The 22,317-nt window shown below is 35.6% G+C and overlaps 1 protein-coding gene across 2 annotated transcripts in view; it reads left to right on the top strand.

Annotated features, from left to right (window-relative positions):
• The window catches only part of LOC150082063 (uncharacterized), a 562,503-nt gene that overhangs the window by 356,210 nt on the left and 183,976 nt on the right, over positions 1-22,317 (top strand). The window contains exons 11-13 of one of the 2 annotated variants that reach the window (XM_090379088.1): positions 7,909-8,047; positions 14,168-14,391; positions 19,657-21,486. In XM_090379088.1, the coding sequence (XP_090235214.1) occupies positions 7,909-8,047; positions 14,168-14,391; positions 19,657-21,486 (2,193 nt within the window). Of the gene's footprint in view, positions 1-7,896; positions 8,048-14,167; positions 14,392-19,656; positions 21,487-22,317 lie in introns of both variants that reach the window. The other variant, XM_090379087.1, reaches the window with a different exon arrangement.

Raw genomic sequence — 22,317 nt, 5'->3', positions numbered from 1 at the left:
AATTGTATAGTTCTATTCTCTGTAGCCTATAACACAATCTTACTGGCCCCTCTATTCTCTGTATAATTGTATAGTTCTATTCTCTGTAGCCTATAACACAATCTTATTTTTATTTTCCCAGTGCCTCTCACTCCAAACTGACTAAACATCGCCCTTGCCACCCATCTTAATGCATTGCCTTAGGTTTAATCAGCTTATTAACTAAAAGCATAATCCCCCTCCCCCTTCTGTGCACATTGCATGACCCACATTCAAAATCTATATCCCTTTTGTCTCTAATCCCTGAAATGTCTTTATTTGACTGTTTAATCTGTACTTCAAATTCATCAAATTTACTTGCTGCGCTCCCAGCATTAGTCTGCATACAGGTACACATGTACCTATTCTTACTTGTAGTTACCCTAGCACAGGAGCGCCTCCGTAGCCAGGTGGGAAGGAGCAGCAGTGCGTAGCACACGCTTCTTGATTAGACCAGGGTTCAAGCCCGTCACCACCAAATATGGAGGATGCGGAAAGGTCAGGGAATGACCACTGCATATCCCTGAGCAATATTGCCTTAGTTGCTAATGCTCCTAAAAACCAAAAAACTAACTAACTAACCCTAACACAGTCCGTGTATTTACTTATTCCATGATGATCTGCTGTAGGGCTTGAAATCTTGAATACCTTACTTTCAAGGCTACTGTACATTCCCATAGAAGCAGTGCAAGAATCACCTTCACCTCTGCCTGTGGCTCTAGTTAATGTTTTAGTCTGTATCCCCCAAGCTATCAGTTTTCAGGCACACCTAAGAGTGCCTCTATAGCATTAGCAAATATTCTTGCACCCCTTCTCTTTAAGTGTATCCCATCCTTGTAAAGACAATCTCTCCTGTTAACAAGTACAGACCATGATATGAAAAATTCTACCCCACAAGCATTGCAAAAATATCTCCACTGCATATGGTGCTTCAGGGTGAGCATTTCTTTACCCATTAGCTTTTTAAATCTATGTATATTTAATTTATTAAAAACATTTATTAAAAAGACTTTTTCCCAGACTGGTCATCATATTTAGTTGTATGCACTGATTGCAATTTTTGACTAGCTACTTTTTGTGGCAGGGACTCCAAATTCACATTACATGAACTGCAGAGCTTCAATGCCTTATAATAGAGCAGGTACATGAAGTGCAGGAATTCAGTATCTTGTAATGGAGTGGGAATTAGATTGTAATTATCTGTACAGTGTTGTGAATAGTGGCAGAGATGCCAAGAAAGCTGGATGCAACTGCCTAGTACAATAAATAAAAATGCCTCCATCCTTTGGCAGTAAATTTAAATTGAAGTCAGACTTTGTTGTCCTGATTTTTGAAAATCTGAATGCTGAAACTTTGCTTTTAATAAGATATCCCTCTAAGTTAATTGTCATGTCTTGAATTTGTTTTGAAAAAAGAATTCAATTTTAATCAAATATGTGTCTGAATTATTTCTGGGTGTATCTTTTTTCCACATGAAACAGAAATAAGGTGTGAGGTGAATCCTGTAGCTTGTCTTTCTTTCCCATCCACCGCCCAAAAAAAAAAGGCAATTTGCTTTTCTTTCTCTTTAATACTAGCACATAATGCCCTTGTGACAGTCACAGTGGCCTGTGGCAAAAGGCCTTAGTTTAATTCCAATTTGGATAGAAAAAACTTTTGGAGGCTTGTTTCCCATGTTAGTCAGACAAAAGCAGTGGTTGCATGATTGGTTTTTTCTTACAGAAATGCAAAATGTTTTATCCCACAAAAACAGACCACAAAATGCACACAATTCACAGACATGACGTACTGACACATTATGACCCTAGCTGTCTCACAACTTATCCTAAACAGCTAGAAAGAACATGATAATGCAAGTTGATACAGTAGAACTTCATAAATCCAGCATTCGAAAAATAATTACCGGAATTATCAAAAATCTGGTAATTTTTGGAAAGTGCACTTAAATATTTTGCCTCAGATAGCATATACTGTCATTTATGCTTGAACATGCCACTCATTGTTTCTGTACAGGTGAAATTATGGCACTGTCAATAGTGTCAGTTTTCCCCTACAAACCTTGACTACGTTTGTTGCTTAAATTAACAATTTATGTAATTGCTTAAGCAGTAGTATAGTGAAATGACATACTATTCCTTATGAAAAATCGAAGGGCCTACAAGAAAAGTTGGACTTTACATTCACAAGACAACTTATATTTAATGAATTTTTTAAATATTGAATCAATCAGGTCTAATTTTTCAAAAAAAAAAAATTTCATAAAAAGGCACGAATTAGAGAACTAATTTACATGCAGCGAACCAAGACACATCCAGTTGTCAGCTGACCAATACATGTTGTTACATGTTACAAATTAGTTTTTACAGTTATGTCCATTGGGGGTATCAGAAAATCTGCCCTTCCCCCTCATCAAATAATATGGATATCTTAAATACATACTTTACAAACTGAATTAGACACAATTTAAAACCTTTGAATGCATATTAAAACAGGTTCCCCCTTGTATAATACTGTATTTCAGGGTTGTGACACTTGCCAGTATGTCATGAGCCATGTTGTATACAACTTTTATCTGGTTGCATGTTCAGATTCATGCAGTTGTGTGATAGGTCATAATTTCATATTGGAACACCTTCAAAAAAGCTGGAAACCTCTCCATAGAAATATGAAGTATAAACATAAATCTCTTTCTATTGAGCTAAAAGTAGACTTATTAAGAAAAGTAATGGTGCTTCAGTTAAGAGACTTTGTGAATAATATAGTTTGGGTAGTTCTGCTGCTGTGCTTGACTTGAAGAAGCAAAAAAAGTGAATTGCTGAAATTTTATGCAGACAGTGACATTCCTAAGGCTATGAGTAGCTGAAAAACATTACACATGCTGAGGGTCTGGTGTCGGTAGAGTATTATTTGAGTGGTTTTAACAAATAAGCAAAGGTGTAATAGTATCGGACTCTTTGCTAATACAGGAAGCAAAGAAATTCCATGATGATTTGCTTGCGGTTATTCGCAAGGTTGCTTCATTATGGAATACAAAAATTATCTGTGTCTGGTAAAAAAACTTAGTGCCAATTTGGATGCTGCCAAAGTATTTGTAGAGCAATTTACGAAGTTAATTTTGGATGAGAATCTTGCTGCCAAGCATATATAGTCGGACCTCTCTTTAACGAACTTCCATATAGCGAATTTTTTTGATTTCCCCTTGATCGTTACATTGAAAATAGTTTCCATACAATGAAGAAAATTTCCATGTAATGAACTAATTTTGAGAGACCTGGGTATGCATTGTTCGCACCTCTGGCCTTTAAGCAATTGGGCTGATGCTGTAGAAAGCACGAATTAATACCTAAAGGGATTAATTCTTAAGAGCAAAAACATTCCATAATTTACTGTTTTCCGTAAAACCTATACAACCGAAACCTCTACTCTACCGAGAAGTCACGCTGGTCAACTGCTATCTGTGTATTCACAGCCATTGGCAAAGGTTAAGGCATATTCGTGTAGATCAGGGTGTTAAAATAAAAATCGCCTTAAAATTTGGTATCGCTGCCAGTAGTGTGTCACTCATTCTGAAAAACCGTGTTTCGATTCTCACAGTTTGAGGAAGCGGGACCCAGTCGGAAGCATGCAAAATTATGCCTGTATGATTATTATATGTAGATGAAGCCATTATTAAATGGGTGAAGTTTATTTGAGACCAAAAACATGCCGATATCAGAGCCATTAATAAAAGAAAAGGCTATGGAGTACACATCTTTTCTGTGGCATAAAACATTCCGTGCCAGTTCTGGTTTGCTGGACAAATTTAAAAAGCACCATGAAAAGTTATTTATGATGAAAGTGGAGTTGTAATGGAAGAAGACTGTACCCATTGAAAAGAAACAATTTAATAAAAATTAAGGAGGAGTACAAGCCCAAAGACATATTCAACATTGATGAAACAGGTCTATTTTTTCATATATTTGCCGAACAAGACACTGGCTTTTAAAGGTGATAAATGCTTAGGTGGTAAAATAGTAAGGAAAGAATTACAGTCTTGGTTGGTGCAAGTATGGCTGGTAATGAAAAAATTGGTAATAGGCAAAAGTAAACTACCCCAATGTTTCAAAGGAGTAAAGTCATTAGAGTTGGACTACAACAAAAAAAGCTTAGATGATAAGTGAAATTTTCGAACAGTGGATTTTAAATTTTGATAGAAAGATGGCGAAATAAAACAGAAAAATTGCATTAATTGTCGACAACTGTCCTTGTCCGCCTTCACTTGGTAATTTTGAAACTTACAAGTGTGAAGCTTGTTTTCTTCCCTCCGTATACCTCGTCTAAACTGCAGCCAATGGGCCAAGGCATTATCAAGAATATGAAAATGTACTACCGAAGGTGCATACTGAAAAAAATTATACTGAGAATAGAAACCAGCCAACCATATAGCTTTGCAGATGTGCATTTCAGAGTTAGCAAAAGTGTGGAGTCAAGATGTAACAGAAACAGTGATTAAGAATTGTTTCGCAAAAGCAGGTTTTGCTAAAATGCCAATTAATAGTGATGTGAGGGATGAACTATTACACAGTATTGAACAATCTTGGGAAGAACTCAAAGCGAGAGGTTTGATCAGTGGAGAAATTGTTCTTGACGAATTTTTAATAGTCTATAACGATGTCATAGTAGCTGAATATCTGAGTGACTCCAACATTTTGAAGAGTATTCAACGAACTAGTGACAATATCAGCAATGAGTTGGATGAAAATGAGGGCAATATTAAACCTTGCAAACATAAAATGTTGGCAGCATTTGAAATTTTGTGTTGAGACCTTCAACACAAAATTTCAAATGAAGAAAACATGCCAGAAAATATATTTGAATGTTTTGAATATATTTTTGAATGTTCACAAATGTGAAAATTTTTATCAACAATGGACTGTAAAATCCAGTGTACAACAAAAAAAATAACCAAATATTTTACGAAATAATTCTCAAAAGTGTACTAATATATATGTATTAATAAAATTGTATAAAATGTTAGAAAATTTAGTCATTCCCACTTATTTTCCATCTTTTACTAAATTTCTGAATGCTGAATTACAGTATTTTTCATTGTTAAAAAGGCCATATTTCACTATGACGAAATTTTTGTTTAACAAAGTTTTTCAAGCAAACGATTGATTTCGTTATATAGAAGTCCGACTATATAATGCGGATGAAATAGGATTAATTTAGCAATGTCTTTGTCAGAGCACACTTTCAGCTAGCAATGAGAATAAGGCATTTGGAGTGAAGGAGTCAAAATAGAGGCTGATGGTTATTGTGTGTGCAAATGCTGCAGGTATGCACAAATTAAAGCTGACCGTAATTGGTAAAAGTGCATGCTTGGATGCCCTGAAAGACAGAATTTTCCTATCCACTACCATGCTAATAAACATGTATGGATAACTACTCAAATTATATTGGATCGGTTTGTGAATTACTTTGCACCAGAAGCACGTGCTTATTGTAAATCTGAGAGATAGGTGAAGGATATAAAATAATTCTGACATTAGATAAAACTGGTCGGCATCAATTTCCTCCCTGAAATAATTTCAACAGATTCTCTTAGAAAATATGTTCAAAAATTCAGATATGTTCTTAAACAGTTCTCGTCAGCCTCAGTTTTCAAATATTGTAGGTGATTGACCAAAAACCAATACCTGTAGTTGGTTTAATCATCTTTTCCATCTATTTTATCTATTTATTTATTTTATTTTATTTTTTTCTAGAACATTTGGGAGATTTCTACAACATTCGAGAACATTCCAAAAAATTTAGAATATTGTTACATGTGGAAAAATGTTGGGATGGTCCTGGAAAGTTCTAGAACTTTCGATTGAGTTCTCTAGGAACATTTTGAGCCTTCTAGAAACTTCACCATTGGTATATATAGGAGTGGGTTCTGCACCCAAGCATTTTCGTATTTCAAAAAGTGTACATGTTTCAGAGCGATTGGTGAACAAAGTGAACAAGCGTTTTAGTGAACCGTGTTTAAATTAGAATTTATTGGTGAAATAAGCCTGACAGTTTTTGCTACATTTGCGGAGAAGTGGTATTAAAGTCACACCGGACGCCGTTGTCATAACTTGTGAGAAAAGCCTATGAACTCTATTTGGATGTAAGATCGGAGATCAAGATAAAGTATGTGCTCCAAAGATTTCCTGTAGCTCATGTTCAAGGACATTAACAAGGGTGGCTTAGAGGTAGTCATAAATCAGTGGCTTTTGTTGTACCTGTGATCTGGCGGGAACCTCAAGACCACATAAACAATTATTACGTTTGCATGACCAGTATTTCTGGTTTTTCTGGGAAATCCAAGTATAAAGTAGAATATTCCAACATACACCTTCTGCTCTAAGGCCAATTTCTCATGATGATTATACAATGCCAGTGCCAAAGCCACCAAAAACTTATGGACTTGCCTGTGATTTACGATCCGAAAAGGAGTCTCCTGAAGGTGCAGAACCCAGAACAAGTACAGATCCAGGCTTTTTAACCCTTGATACTGCAAAGCCGCATCTAATCACTCAGGCAGAATTGAACAATTTGGTCAGAGATTTGGACCTCTGCAAAACCAAGGCTCAATTACTAGAATCATGGCTTCAGCAGTGGCTTCTTGAAAAGGGTGTCAAGGTGTCTTTTTATGGGAAGAGGCAATCTAACATAACGACCTATTACTCCTTTGATTGTGCTTTGGATTTTTTCAACAATATCCAGGAATTAATGAAAGAGTTCACCTGGAGCACATTCTCGAGCAGTGGAGGCTTTTCACTGATTCGTGCAAGATCAGTTTGAAAGTAATTTTATTCCATAATGGAAATAAATATCCATCTATACCACCATTGGCCCATGCATTTCACATGAAGGAAATGTATAAGAACCTACAGGTTCTTTTGCAAAAAATATGCTATCAAGAATACAAATGAAATATCTGTGCTGACCTAAAAGTGGTAGCTTTGCTGACTGGGTTGCAAGGTGGATACACTAAATATTTCTGCTTTTTATGCGAGTGGGACAGCCGAGCGAAGGATTGCCACTACAAGGTAAAAAAATGGCCAGACCATTCAGAAACTACACTATGCCAGAAAGTAGCACATCCTCCTTTGGTGGATAAGTCAAAAATCTATTTACACATCATTGCACATCAAGCCAGGTTTGATTTTAAAAAAATATTTGGGAATGTGATGGACAATAAAGGAGAAGGATTTTCTGTTTGAGGCAAAAGTTTCCTCAAATCAGTGAGGCTAAGATAAAAGAGGTAATTTTTGTGGGTCCTCAAATCAAATTGCTATTCCAAGATGAGGAATTCACAAAAAAATTAAATGCTACAGAAATAAGAGCCTAGAAGGCATTTGAAAACGTCTGCCAGAACTTTTTAGCCAATAAGAAATCACAAAATTACAGTGAAATTGTGGATGAGCTAATTTTAGCGTACAAAGAGTTGGGATACAACATGTTAAAGCTTCATTTCCTGAATTCCCATTTAGACTTTTTTTCCTGAAGTATTTGGTTTTTAAATATTCTGGTGTTTCTGAGTGCATATTGAAATACATGAAAAAATTACAGGAATCTATATCTTTTGCTCTCTCCTGTAATATGAGAATTTGCCTTTGGACACTTAGGCTACCTGCAGCACTTTTAAGCAAAATAAAATTTTCAGAAATCTGGCTCGTGATAGGTCTTGAGAGTACCAGATTTATAGCGTTCTACTGTATTTAGTAGAATTGTTATTCTGTTTAACTTCACGAATTATGTGTTTATTCTTGTGCAGTTTTCTGTTTTAGCAGTTTTAGTTTGCTAATGAAATTGTAAACATCCTTCCAAAAATGTATTCATTTTTATTCTAATTAATATTACCAGTTCATCCACTAGAGTTTCAGAGCCTCCTTCACCCATTAGATCTTTACCTTCAAGCTCAGATAGCAGTTGTAGTGATTCTGAAGAGAGCAGTTCGGAATCTAGTGATTCTAGTTTTTCAAGTGATGTTTCTGTTCATGAATCTTCCTCAAAAGTAAGTTTTTTGTTTGTTTGTGGGTTTTTTTTTTTTTTTTATATATATATATAATATTTAGTTCAAGCATTTAGTTCAATTCTTTTTTTATATGTATAAAAGAATTGTATATAATTTTTAATTAAAACTAAATTATATTACACTTGTGCTGAAAGGTTAAGAATTCAACAAAATAATACTTCACAATAAAGATTTATTTAATTTAATTACAGACAAAAGTGCAAATAGTACAGTTTAAAATACAAATAAATTGAACCAAATATTTGTTATTTATTAAACAAAACAATGTCTGGCCCCAAACAAAGTCATGGACAACTTGTTACAACGTTCAAATGAGGTAAGCAGATAAAAACAACCTGTGTTTGGAACCTAACCAAGACACATTCATTGCTTGTACTGTCGAGTTCAAGATAGCCGTCATTGTGAAAAATGTGACATGACACTATTTGGATGATTCTCTGAAGCCAAGAGAAATAAGGAGAATGAGAATGGAAGAAGTCGGGTCAAAACATCCAAGTGGCTGAATGTGACTTTAAACTTTAGTACCATTCTTAAAAAAAAAAAAAAGAAAAAAAAGACTAGATCATGAAGACCTGTCAAGGGCTGCCCTATTGCTTCCATTCAAATTGACCATTATTTGGTTCTAAATACTAGAAGTAATGGTAACTTCACAGCATGGCAACTTGCATCGAGCTTGATGGGTCTACTAGAGGAAGTATATCTATAGATAGTGTGCAAGCTACATGTCCAGAAGGGTTTTTTTGCACATCCTGCTGTCTTGTGTTCCTGAACATCATTTCAGACTGCAGTACATTGGGTGAAAGGCATTCTTTTTTTTTCTTACTGCAGGTGCTGGGAATCGAAGATTAAAAACTCACTAATTGCTTGGCTTAGAAAACAATTGATTATGAATATAGAAATTTGGAATTTACAATAATGTTTAAGCCATTGTAAGATTTATTCCACAGAATATATTTTTTGAGACAAATAATTAGCAAAAAAAACTACCGGCTGCCCTATGAACTTTGGAGCAAGCATGTAAAAAGAAAAAAAAAAAAAACACCTACACAGTTCACCCATCTGTACACTCCAAGAATTTGTTCCATTCTTCATTGAATTTATTCAACTCATCCACTTCCACAAAAACAAATGGAAGCCTGTTCCAACCACCCTCTGCATGAAAGCAAAGTTCCGCACATCTCTTCTGAAACCATCCTTCCTCGACTTGAATCTCAGCAAGTGGAAGAATGCCATTAACATTCAGCTTACTCAAACCATTCAAGGCTTCAAAACACCTCAATCAGATCTCTCCGCAGGTGTCTAGTCTCTCGAGACAGTGCAGCTTACCCAATTTACCCAGAATCTGCTCTTATCCAAAACTGAAGTCTTTCTGGGTAAGAATGCCCTTTTGTTCCATTCACCAGTCTGGTTGCTGTTCTCTGCACCCATTCCAGCAGATCTACATCCTTCCTAAAATGAGGCCTCCAGACCTGTATAAAGTACTCAAGATGCAGCCTGACCATGGCCTTTTACAAAGGAATAATCACCTCCTTATCCCTGCTAGCAAAGTTTCTGTATATCATCGACAATCCCCTGAGCTGTCCTGGCTACATGTCTGCACTGCTCAGAGAATTTAATGTCTGACTGCCCAGTTATCCTCGGTTCTTTTACATTCTCCACTACCCTGAGTGTAATACCACACGATTGATAAGTTACTCTCGGGTTGCTGCTACTCATATGCAGTACCTTGCACTTGTCAATGTTAAACTTCAGTTGCAAATTCTCAGCCCATCTGCCCAACTTTTCTAGATTTTATTGCAATAGCATACTGTCATTACTGTTCATTAACAACCTTGCCAACCTTGTATCATCTGCAAACTTGGACATTAAGCCTGACATACCTTCATCAATATCATTGATAAATATACAAAACAATGTGCCCAACATCAAACCCTGGGGGACTCCACTAATACCATTAGTCCATGAAGAGCAGTGTCCATTGATTACCACTCTCTGTCTTCTCCCACTCAACCATATCAGCAACTTGCCCTTAATACCATACTGCTCCATTCATTCAGTTGTCTAACCCATTAGCTGTTACCCTGGTGTATTTTATACACCAAAAGCAGAAAAACGTATCCATTTGAATTACATCGGTGTGAATTTTAGTATTCCTACATTATGATATTCACTTGCAGGCCTTGTTTATTAATTGGAAAATAAAATAAAAGGAAAATAAAAGCCATAAAAAAATTTTGTGACCCCCGTGTTCTTGTAATTTAAACAATTATAATTGATGCATGCAACTGAAGTGGAAAAAGATTTAGAAACGTGTGTACCATTGTTTGTTTGGCTTTGGTTAGGTGTATAATGCTGGTAGAACTGGTAGAACATTTAACCAAAACGAAACAATGTATAACGCTGATAGAACAGTGACGGGAAAAGCCATGTGAGCACTTGTCATAGCTACCAATTTTAAAAGTATAACAAGTGATCATTAGTGAGTGACACTGATGGTGAAAGCAATTCTAAGCACGCCAAGCTAGCTGAGTAAGCTAGCTTGGCGTGCTTAGGATTGCTTTCACCTGGCATAACACTCTTGGCATGTTCCCCCACTCATGCAGAAAGTCTATTCGTGTTCCTCTATTCTAGCCTGAATAGCATAACTTGCTTGTTTCTTTTAAATGTTATGCCAGTGTTTGAAAATTCAAAAGTAGCTCTTCAATCCAACATACCTTACATCCATGTACTCTTGTCGTTACTCCCAGTTATATTAAAGAATATTGTGCAAGTTCATTATACCAACAGCTTTTAAATCTTTCACTTCCATTTTAGAAGTTGATTAACATAGTGGATTAAATCAGAAGGGTGATTCTGACTTGGCCATAAGCACCTGTACTGCCAAGGTTGTGAAGAATCTAAAACAAGAGGAGAATATTCTATTCTTTTGTTCATCTAGAAAGTGCTTTATTGCTGAATATGTCTACATGATGTACAAGTGCCATTAAAAAAATATACTTGGGTCACAAATTTCATAAATTAGTGCATCATTTTCAAATTTAAATATTTTGTGGACAAGTTTCCAGTACTTCTTAGTGTTATTAAAGATTAAGAAGTATATGAAGCAGAAGATGTTTTGTAGCATCAGTTCTGTCAATTTCAGTGTGAGAACCTAGCAGACACTTGGCATTGATGTACAGTGATCCTTGGTTAAGAGAACTGACAAGTGCACAAGGAAATGAAATTACACACACACACACACACACACACACAAAAAAAAAAAATGAAAGTGAAAGTGAAAAACAAGAGAAATATTTCCCAAACCATTCTTGACATTTTATAATTCCTCGTGGCAGTGCTGAGTATCATCATCATATTTACACTCATTGGAACGTTTCCCGAGCAAAGGTTCAACAACGCAATTTAACTATTTACATCGACCTATTTGGCCTTCCAAGCCGCAAGGACTCGCCCTACTGCTCGGAAGTTTACCCTCCCTAGCCCCGTGGAGGCAGGTCGCTACTACCCTTATAATTTGCATATTTAAATCTCTCTAAGTGTATAGAATTCAGATTGCTTTGATGTAAACCACAATCTAGAAAACTATGTCAGTTTAGAAGTCAAAAGAAAATTTTTATACATCAATTTAGAGGTCAAAAGTATCATGTACATAATATACAAAATAAGCAACAACAAGCAGTTGCAATATAAAACTAACATCTGCAAGCATGCGGGAATAAAATGAACCCATCAGTTCAAGTAGTGCCCTGAACACTATGAATAGTATTTACATTTTTAAGATACACTATGAAAACTTTATATATACTTTCATTCTCAAAGAGTTTCTGCATCTCATGGGGAGAGGATACCCCTAACTGGCTAAGTAGCCTTTGCCTTGGTATGTCATATAGTTGACATTGAAAAATTACATGCTGGCTATCCTCAATCTGCCCACAACGACAGCGATCACTGTCTGCTAGGCCTAGTTGATTTAGCTGCAACCGAAGTCCGTGTCCTGTGACTACCATAGCCTGAAAAACTCCAAGCTTAGGCCACCTGCGTATCTGTTCTAACCTCGAGATGTCAGGCATCATCTCTCATACGTCACTCTGCCCTTTGAGGACGTCGTCCAACGCTCTTGCCAATGTTGATGGACTTCCAGCAAAATTCGCTTGCTCTCAACCTTCAAGTCGGGTCTGCCGTAAGTTCTTCCCACATCGGGGCAACAACGGACACCCATCAATTCCATAGGTAAGTTATTCTTGGTTCAGTATCTTAGGAGTCTCTCCAGGATCAGCAGATCGACTGGCTCTGCACCTGCTATAATCTGTAGGGCTTCTGTGGAGACAGTGCGGCAAGCTCTGATCACACCTAACAATGCAAACCGTTGAGCTGCCATCAAGTGGCGCCTCACTAAGCATCTGTCTATTGCCTGACCCCAGGCTCCACAGGCATAGGTAATAATAGGGACAAAGAGGCACTTGTAAAGTATATCCAAGTTCCTTCCTTTGATACCCCAGTCTGCTCGGGTGATTCTCCTGAGCTTCACCTACAGTTTCTTGATTTTGTCCCTCATGTATTTCACATGAGGAATAAAGCTCAGTCTCTGATCCAGATTAACTCCCAGATACTTTATCACTGGTGCAAAACCCAAGGAAAGCCCACCAAGGCCTACTGTGGGATGTCTATTTGGACTGAAAAGTCCCTTTAGCAACATGCACCACGAAGTGCTGAGTATCAGTATGTTTAAACATGTTAAAAAAAAACAACAACACTGAATTCAGTGTTTTTCTAGAAAGAACTAGAAAGCTTCTCTTTCTAGTGAAGCCTTGAAGATGCTCTTCACAGCCAAGTCTGAACAGCAACGCTGTTGTTATAAAATAAATTTTGACTCGACATTTCTGGAAAAGTACAAGGTGTACAACAGTATCTTTCTTGAATTAATCGTAATCAGTTGATGTCCAATTGACAATCCAAACAAATCCATAGATAGAAAAATCACAAGTAAGCTAATGTTGGAAAGCATTCTATACTGATAAACAATCCTTGGGTTTATTTTAATATAAAATGTGTATGTTGTCACAGAAATTTAATATCTAGTGCAGTGTGGACTTTTCCTAAGCATCTGGTTTTCCTCCTGTTTTCTTGCAGTTAACCCTCCTTTTTTCAAAAAACCTGGTTACCATTGCTATTCTCCAGTTTTTTTGAAAGTCAAAAGTTGGCTGTTATGTATTGGTGATTACATTAGCACTTCAGTCCATAGGAATCACCCAAGTCCAGTGATGCTTTTATAATTTATCTTAATATTTAAGTGCACATTCTGGCTACATTATCTATCAATGTTACTGTGTATATGACATCAATTCCAGGAGCCTTAAAGGTTGAAAGATTTTTCTAATAAACAATCTACAATTTGATATTGCTAATTTCATACTGCATACAGTCACTTGCACAGCCTGTTCTCTTCATGCAGGATAGGATGAAAATACCCTGATCGGTTTTTCACCTATAAACATAGATGGAAAGTACATGTTCATTTCATTAGCTGGGTTACTGACTTTTCAACACCCATCACACAAAGATCCAATCTGATTTGTTTCTTCTTCTTTGTATTCATATACATGAAAATCTCTTTCTAAAAGTGATAAAAATACAGTTTCTGAGTAGATTTCGATGCCTCTTTTATCAGCTCTACAATGAATAGTGCATGTCAGCTTAAAAGCAGGACTTTTGTCAGAAGCATCTGAAACGTGACTTCTCAAGGAAATGGGATGTGAAAGGGAGGGAGAAGAAGAAGAAGAAATACTAGTCAGGATCTAATGCAGAGACCATGTATTAGAAAACAGACAAAAAAAATTCCTGCCTATCCTATTGCAGGCAGCATCCATTTCAAGATGTATTTGTTGGTTACCTTTATCACAATTAGTATTGAGATCCATTTTAAAAATACAGAGCACCTCAATCCTTGAGTGCAGATGAAAATGGTGTAAACGGTCAATTTTATTCTTCTAATCTGCAACAGGGTATTGGCTTATATTTAAAAAAAAAAAAAAATAGCTTGTTAAGAATTATGTCTAAAAAATAAAATTTTAACATTCTTGTTTATTTATTTTTATAAAGCCTGAGAAACAGAGATGGGGATTATTGAATTTTATGGAAAGAACTAGTACAACTTCACCTGCATTCATATCTCTTGAAGCTGGAAACAGCAAAGATCATCCCCAATCTCAGCAGCAGTCTATAGTGGCAGAAAAAGATAGCACATTTTCTTTGGTTGATGAGGATTCAGTGAATTGCATCTTAGGCAAAGACTCTAACCAGGACATAAAGAAATATTTAATAGGGTAAGTCATAGCTTTCTGATTAAGATTTTTTTTAAATTTAAATTCTGATTTTAAGTTTTTTTGTCATGTCAGCATGTATGCATAATGCACTCGTCTTCACCATGTTTGTCTGCATGTAACAACTTGACTCCCAGTGGACAGATTTTCATTAAATTCTATATTTGGCCTCTGAAAACTCACTAATAAACAAAACTAAGTTTTTATATTTTTATGTCATTTTTATTTCTTGTACTTTTAGCCCCCCCCCCCAATTTACAGTAGAATTCCAGTACAGGAAAATTCTCTCCCCCATGATTTCTCTCAAAGAGCTTGGAACATTGAATATAATAAAATTAAGCAAAGAAGGCTCAATTTCATTCATGTCATTCTTATATATTAACTAAAGAAATGTGGTGGCTGAACAAAGATGCGATGCAAACAAACATTTTGACAGATGTCAAAATAGTTTGACCATTACATACTAATCTGAATCAGAGATATTGAAAATAAAGAGGAATATTGTAATGAATATCCATCACAGAAAACAACTAGTGAAGATTTAACTCACCACCAAATACGGAGGATGCGGAAAGGTCAGGGAATGACCACCGCATATCGCGGAGCAATATGGCCTTAGTTGCTAATGCTCCTAAAAACCAAACACCAAAACAAAAACAAAACGAAGCATTTAACCATTAAGATTTGACCAGACTGGCCAAAAAAAAAAAAAAAAAAAAAAGAATTGAATCATTTAATAATATGTTTGAAGAAAATACAGAATTTTGCAGCAGAAAAAAAAACTGACATCTTTTAAGCAGAAAACATTGGCGATTACTTCAAAGCTTATTTTAACACGTGTAAATAAATGCAATTACATCCTGCTATAACGTATATGCCAAAAAATACGTCAGCAATAGAAATTTGGTCTGTACTATGCACATTTTCATATAACGGTCATAATGGGTTCTATAAAAGCTCTAATTTGTAGCTTTTATACAAAATATAGCTTGCTTCAATTTCATGCTTACTTTTTATCAATGGATATAATACTATGATTCGTAAATGACATTAAAACTAAAACGTTTTGAAATAAAACATGTGCAAAAAGGAAACAGCTGTTTCATTTGAGATGTCTAATTTTTAAATTGTGGGGGGGGGGGGGGTCTTGTATTGGGTGTTTTTTTTTTTTTTTTTTTTTTAAGACTAAATGTAAAGTCAGTTCCCTAGCTTCTTCCCCCCTTTTTTTCTTTTCTTCCCCCACCTCCTGAAATCTATAGATGCTCTGTAGATCAGATTTTTGTTTTTATTTCATTGTTTTGTGTTTTTTTTTAACATTATCATCTTTTTTTGTACTTATTGTTTGAATATATACGGTCGGACCTCTATATAATGAAATTGATTGCTACCTTGAAAAAATTAGTTAAACAAAAATTTCGTTATAAAGAAATATGACATTTTCAATAGTGAAAAATACTCTAAATTCAGAAATATAGGAAATAAATCAGAAATAAGTGGGAATGAATAAATTTCTTAACATTTTAAAACAATTTATTAATACATACATATTAAGAAATGACTATGTACATGATGCACACAATATTTTAGTATACTTTTAAGAACTATGTCTTAAAATATTTGGTTATTTTTCATTGTATACTGGGTTCTACTGTACACTGTTGATAAAAATGTTCCCATTTGTTTAAACACTCAAATATATTTTCTGTTGCATTTTCTTCCCTCTGAAGACCTTGACACAAAGTTTGAAATGCTGCCAACGTTTTATGTTTGGAAGGTTTAATTTTGCTATTGGCCTCATTCAATTTGTTGCCCTCATTCCATTTGTTGCCCTCATTTTCATTTAACTCATCTTCAATATTGTCACTAGTATTTTTTAAATACTCCAAAATGTTGGAGTCACTTGGATATTCAGCTACTATGACATCATTATCAACTCCTAAAAATTCATCAAACACAATTTCTCCACTGATCAAACCTCTTGCTTGGAGCTATTCCCAAGATTGCTCAATGTCTTGTAGTAGTTCATCCCTTTCATGTCTGTTAATTCGCGTTTTAGCAAAACTTTTTAGCAAAATTTTAACAGTGGGTTTTAAATTTCAATAGAAAGATGACAAAAGAAAATGTTTTAAAATGTTAAGAAATTTATTCATTCCCACTTATTTCTGATTTATTTCCTATCTTTTACTATATTTCTGAATTTAGAGTATTTTTCGTTGTTTCAGTCACATCTTGACTCCACATTTTCGCCAACTGATATGCACATCGGCGAATCTATAACAGATTCTATAGGTTGGTTAGTTGGTTTCAATTCTTAGTATAATTTTGTTCAATATGCGCCTTTAGTGGTGCTTTTTCTAATTCTGAATAATGCCTTGGTCCATTGGCTGCAGTTTAGACGAGGTATTCGGAGGGAAGAAAACAAGCTTCACACTTGTAAGTTTCGAAATTACCAAGTGAAGGTAAGCAAGGACAGTTGTCAACAATTTCTGTTGACAACTGTCCTTGCCTATTTTCTGTTTTCTTTTGTCATCTTTCTATTGAAATTTAAAACCCACTGTTCAAAATTTTTTTTTTCAAAACTATTTCTTTCCAATGGGTGCAGTCTTCTTCAATTACAACTCCACCTTCAGCAGAAATAACTTCAAATAAGCCATGGTGCTCTTTAAATTTGCCCAGCCAACCAGAACTGGTTTGGCTGAATTTTTATGTGCAAGAAAAGATGCGTACTCTATAGCCTTTTCTTTTATTAATAGCCCTGATATCGGCATGTTTTGGTCTTGAATCAACTTCACTTCATCCACTTAAAAACTGCTTCATCTAGATCTTCATACAGACTAATTTTGCGCACCTCCAACTGGGTCCCATTTCCTCAAACAGTTTGAAAATCGAAACACGGTTTTTCAGAATTATTAAAACACTACTGGCAGGAATACCAAATTTTAAAGTGGGAGGTTTGTTTATGGGTTTTGTCCCCCCACCCAACCCCCGCTCTGACCTGAGTTTAATGCATTTCCACTTTTTCACACTACACTCAAGGATTTCTTCTTGGACATTCTAAGGTTACTTTCACAGGAGCTAAAACAAAACTGATTTAGGGACCACTTTACCTACCATCTAAACAAAGACAGGTGAAAGTGTGGATGACTCATTTCTTCGAAACAACAGATGAATTTCTGGGATAAAGGGAAATCACACTCTCCTAATTCTCTAATAGGGTGCTTATAGTAGAAAAGAGTTTGATCAGACCCAATGTCTGCGTCGGGAGTATGCCTTAATCTTTGTTATCGATGTGTCCATAAGCACATTCCTTAAGTCGGACTAGAACTTTTCGGGGCGTCATGTTCACAGAAATAAAGCAACTATTCTCTACATAGTTGCTCTACATCTATGCAACTATGTAGAGAATAATCCCCCCCCCCCATATGCATTAAACCTTTTTAGACCCCTAAATTTAACTATAAAGTCAAGCTACAGGACCAAAAGAAATAATCGGGCCATATTTATTAAGCAGTTTAGACCTTCAAAAATCTAATTTTATGTCAATCCGCGTAATGGTTTCCTTGCTGCCAGAGGTATGGTGTTTGAAGACAGAAGTCTTGAGCACTCATTGTTGAGACCGTATGGTCTGAACACTACGGTTCTGGCAGTGAGGAAGATGTCCCACACGTTTTGCAAAATTGATATCGCCTTCCCCAAGAATTATTAGCGAGTTGGACCAGGAGAGTTGGTTGGAAAAGAAGCTTCCTATATCTAAAATAAAGGTAATCCCTGTTACCTCTCTATTATCAAAAATATTTCTTTAGATATATGTCATACATTCATTATTAAATTGCCTTTAATCTCACTTGATATTAACAGGCAATTGAAAATTTAGGTGACTTATAGATTAATATTTTTAGTTACTGTGGTTGTGATATACGAGGGGGTATCAGAAAGTTCATACCCTTACCTAGAAATAATAGCCCTAGAAAGGTGAAACTTTACAGGAACTTTAATCCTTTTCTATGTACCCTCCAGTGATAGTTAACACATTTCTCTCATCTATGGATTAGTTGTTTAATGCCTTGATCATAGAAGTCTGCAATTTTTGCCTGAAACCATGATTCCACTTCATTGATGACTTCCTGAGACAAATCAAAACGGCATCCACGCAATTGTTTCTTCGTTTCTTGAAACAAGAATAAGTCTGACGATGTAGGTCAGAAGAGTAAGGTGGGGTGCTGCAGTAGATCGAAGCTGCGCTGGGCAACAAAGTTGGTAGTGGCAATGGCCGTGTGAACTGATACATTGTCTGACAAAGGGTGGACACCTTTGGTTGACATTCAATGCCTTTTCACCTTCAAAGCATCGCGTAACTTTTTCAAAAGATTTCTAAAGTATTCTCTGGTAAGTGTGGAACCACGAGGTAGATAATCTGTCGGGATAATCCCTTTTCTGTCTCAAAACACAGACAACATCACCTTCTTCGCAGATGGAGTGGTCTTTGCCTTTTTGGGAGGTGGGAAGGAGGTATGCTTCCACTGCTTTGATATGTCTTTAGTCTTCAGATCATACTGGTACACCCAGCATTCGTCATTTGTCACCAACCGATCAAAAAAGTTCTCAACATCCACATTACACAAATCCTTAAACTTGTGCAGATAGTCATTTAAAATGCTGTGGGCAGCATTTTAAATGCCCATCTGCACAAGTTTAACTAATTCCCACTGCATTTGTGATGAAATGAATTGTCACATGTCTGTCACTCAGCACCAGCTGCTCAACCTTTGCAACCGTCTCACTGTCTGTGGATGTTGATGGCCTTCCTTCTCTTGGCTCATCAAAGACACTTGTACAACCATTTCCACTTTTCTTACAGTTTCATAGGGTGGACAATTCTGCCCATACACAGCTTTCATTTCTTCGTCAATTTCCTGAGCTTTCTTGCCCTGCAAATGCAGGAACTTGATCACTGCTTGATACTCCACTTTGTCAACCATAGCATCCTTCCTCAAATTCCAGGCTCCACCTCTGGTGTACTTACGGGAATGAAATTTCACATGTTAGTTGTTGAATGTGTAGACAACTTATATTAAAAACGGCATCTTCCTACTGATGTTTTATCTAGATCAGGGTACGAACTTTTTCATACCACCTCGTATTAGTGTACAGTGATATTCATTGTATTGTTTTCCGTATTCAATAATGTTAGAAATTATTTTTGGTTTTTACATTGACTGTTTAAATTAGTAATTAGTCTTTTTTTCCAATATGATTTTTTATTTTCAGCCCTATGCCAGAATTGATGGATTTAGGATCTGAATCCATAGATTGTAAAGTTACACAGCAGTTTTCTCCACATCCCAGTTCTTCTCCATTTCATCTGCCATCTGCATCTTCACCATGTTCTGTGTCTTCAAAAGGACCAAGAACACCTCCTTTACCTTTACAAAGCACACAAGATGATAGCAAAAATGGCCAACATTCCAAATGGTCAAATACAGAAGTAACAGAGTTACAGAATGGTAAAATTAAGATTCGATTAAAAATTAGTAATAATAGTAATAATAATAATAAAAGAACAACATCTGTAACCAAAGAAACTAGTGCCTCTAGGGACTGCAGTAAAAGTAGTGCAGAGGTTAGTAGCTCCGCATCTCGAGTCACTTTAACCACCACATCCGCTGTGCCTTCCAGTATCTCATCTGAAAAACCTGCAAAGGCCCAGATTAATTCTTCTTCAGCTAAAAAAGACAGAAATCATAATAGTGATAAAAAAAGCAAAGAAATAAAAAAGTTAGAGAATTCTTGTAAATTGGATAGCTCGTCAAAAGAAATTGATGCAACCAGTAAAGAAAGGAAAAAGTTGGAGACTTCTAAAAATCATCATTTACCTAAAGAAACTAGGGATACAATCACCAAAGAAGTTAGAAAGACAGAGAGCTCATCTAAATTAGATAGTTCATCAAAAGAAAGTGTTAATGCCATTAACAAAGAAACAAAGTTGGAAAATTCTTGTAAAAATAACCATTCACCTAAAGACTGTGGTGATGCAGTTAGCAGAGATGTTAGGAAGTTAGAAAACCTATGTAAATCTGATAGTTCATCTAAAGAAGGCCTTGTGATTTCTAGGAAAAATAAAGAACGTTTATTACACTCCATATCTCAAGAAGGAAAAACTACACCTATTAAAAAAGTCACAAAAACAAAAACTGAAAAACCTTCCAATCCTCAAGAAAAAAGGCCAGACAAAGAAAGGAAACCAAAAGAAAGGAGATCTAAAAAAATTTGCTCAGAAGAATTTGTTTCATTATCTAGTGACGATTCTGAAAGCAATGTTTGTGCAATAGATTCCTGCTCTTCTATAAACAAAACTGTTAAAGAAGTTAAAGATGAAGCAAAAAAAGAACCAAAAGAAGGTCTTAAAAGTAAATCAGATAGTACAACCTCAGTTACTTGTAAAACATTAAGCAAACCTGCTTCTAAATTAAAAGATAAAATGAGGAATTCCAATAAATCTTGTTCTTCTACAGTGACTGACGTAATAAATAGTGTTGCCCGAGGTGATATATTTGCTCAGCAGTTTAAAGAAAATGATAGGACTTCCAGTGAAATTCAGAGTAGTTTTTCAGTATCAAAATTAAAAGAAGATCTAGAAGTCAGCAAAGAATCACCAGTGCACATTGTGCCTCAACTTTTGTCACCCATTCCACATGATAGTTTGTTATTACAAGACAGTAAAAGCAAAGTAAGTGCCATTCCCAACATCTTAGTCAGCATAGATTTATCACTTTTACAACGAGTGCCTACTTACCCTCATACCGAAAAAGTGCTTGAACAAGATAAATTAACTCAACAAGAAATTCATCCTGTGAAAAAGATACCTCATAAAGAAATATCTCATAGAAAACATTCAAAGGAGCCAAAGCAGAAATGTGCTTTATTAGTTAATAAAGAAATTGTCAACAAGGATTCACATTCATTGCCAAAGTCAAATAAAGGTGTGGTGCCATCTCTAACAAAAAAAAGGAAGGATAATATAGAAATATGCATCAAGAAAAAACAAAAAGTGTCTCATATTCTTTCAGATGAACCAGATAAAGATAAAGAAACGAAAGTGTAAGTACCTTTAATTATTTTTATTTATTATTATTATGTATTTATTATTTTATTTATTTATTTTTTTTTTTGCATATAATAAATCTTTTTAAGCAAAATATTTAAATTTAACCTTTTGGACCAATAATAAACTGGAAAGAAATGTAAATTGTATTTACATTTCTTTCCAGTTTTCCCATTAGTTCAGTGACATTACAGAAATTTACAGTATTGCAGTGCTGATGTGTAATGGTTTACATGGGTGAACTTCCCTTAGAAGTGGCATTAGTATTAGATGGCTAGGAAGCAAGTATATACGGGATTAGCAGCCCCTCCCCCCCTCCAAAAAAGCATATCACTTGTCCATCTCTTCTAATAATGCTGTGAACTTAAAAAGTTTCTTTATATTTAACTCTATGTATTTTGTGTGATGATTGAAGCTCTTATGTTTTAGCAACATTTATATGCATTACATAAAAGTGTAACCATACTATGATATGTAAGGGCTTGTAGTTATTAATACACTTCCTGACAAAATTAACAGAACAGGTAGAAAATGTGGCTTAACTCACGCAGCTTGTGATAAAGCAGGAGAAAATTTGGTATGGTGGTGTACCATAGAATAATGATGAAATAAGGAGACAGCAAGAAACTTTGGACATATATAAGAGACATTTGTGGGGGTTGTATAAGAATTACCTAAAAGGTCACATTGCAGAATTTGATACAAGATGCTCAAAAATATGGTCACATGATGTCAGTATGTCATATGATCCCCTCCAATGGCTAAACAGGCCTGACTACTGCAAACAGTGCTCGATATAAGGGTGTTTATAATATCCTGTGGCATAA

This window comes from Mastigoproctus giganteus, chromosome 8 (assembly GCF_048544385.1).
Source record: "Mastigoproctus giganteus isolate SK-2022 chromosome 8, ASM4854438v1, whole genome shotgun sequence".
NCBI lineage: Eukaryota > Metazoa > Arthropoda > Arachnida > Uropygi > Thelyphonidae > Mastigoproctus > Mastigoproctus giganteus.
Note: the sequence above shows the minus strand (reverse complement) of the source record. Positions and strands in the feature narration are given on the sequence as shown.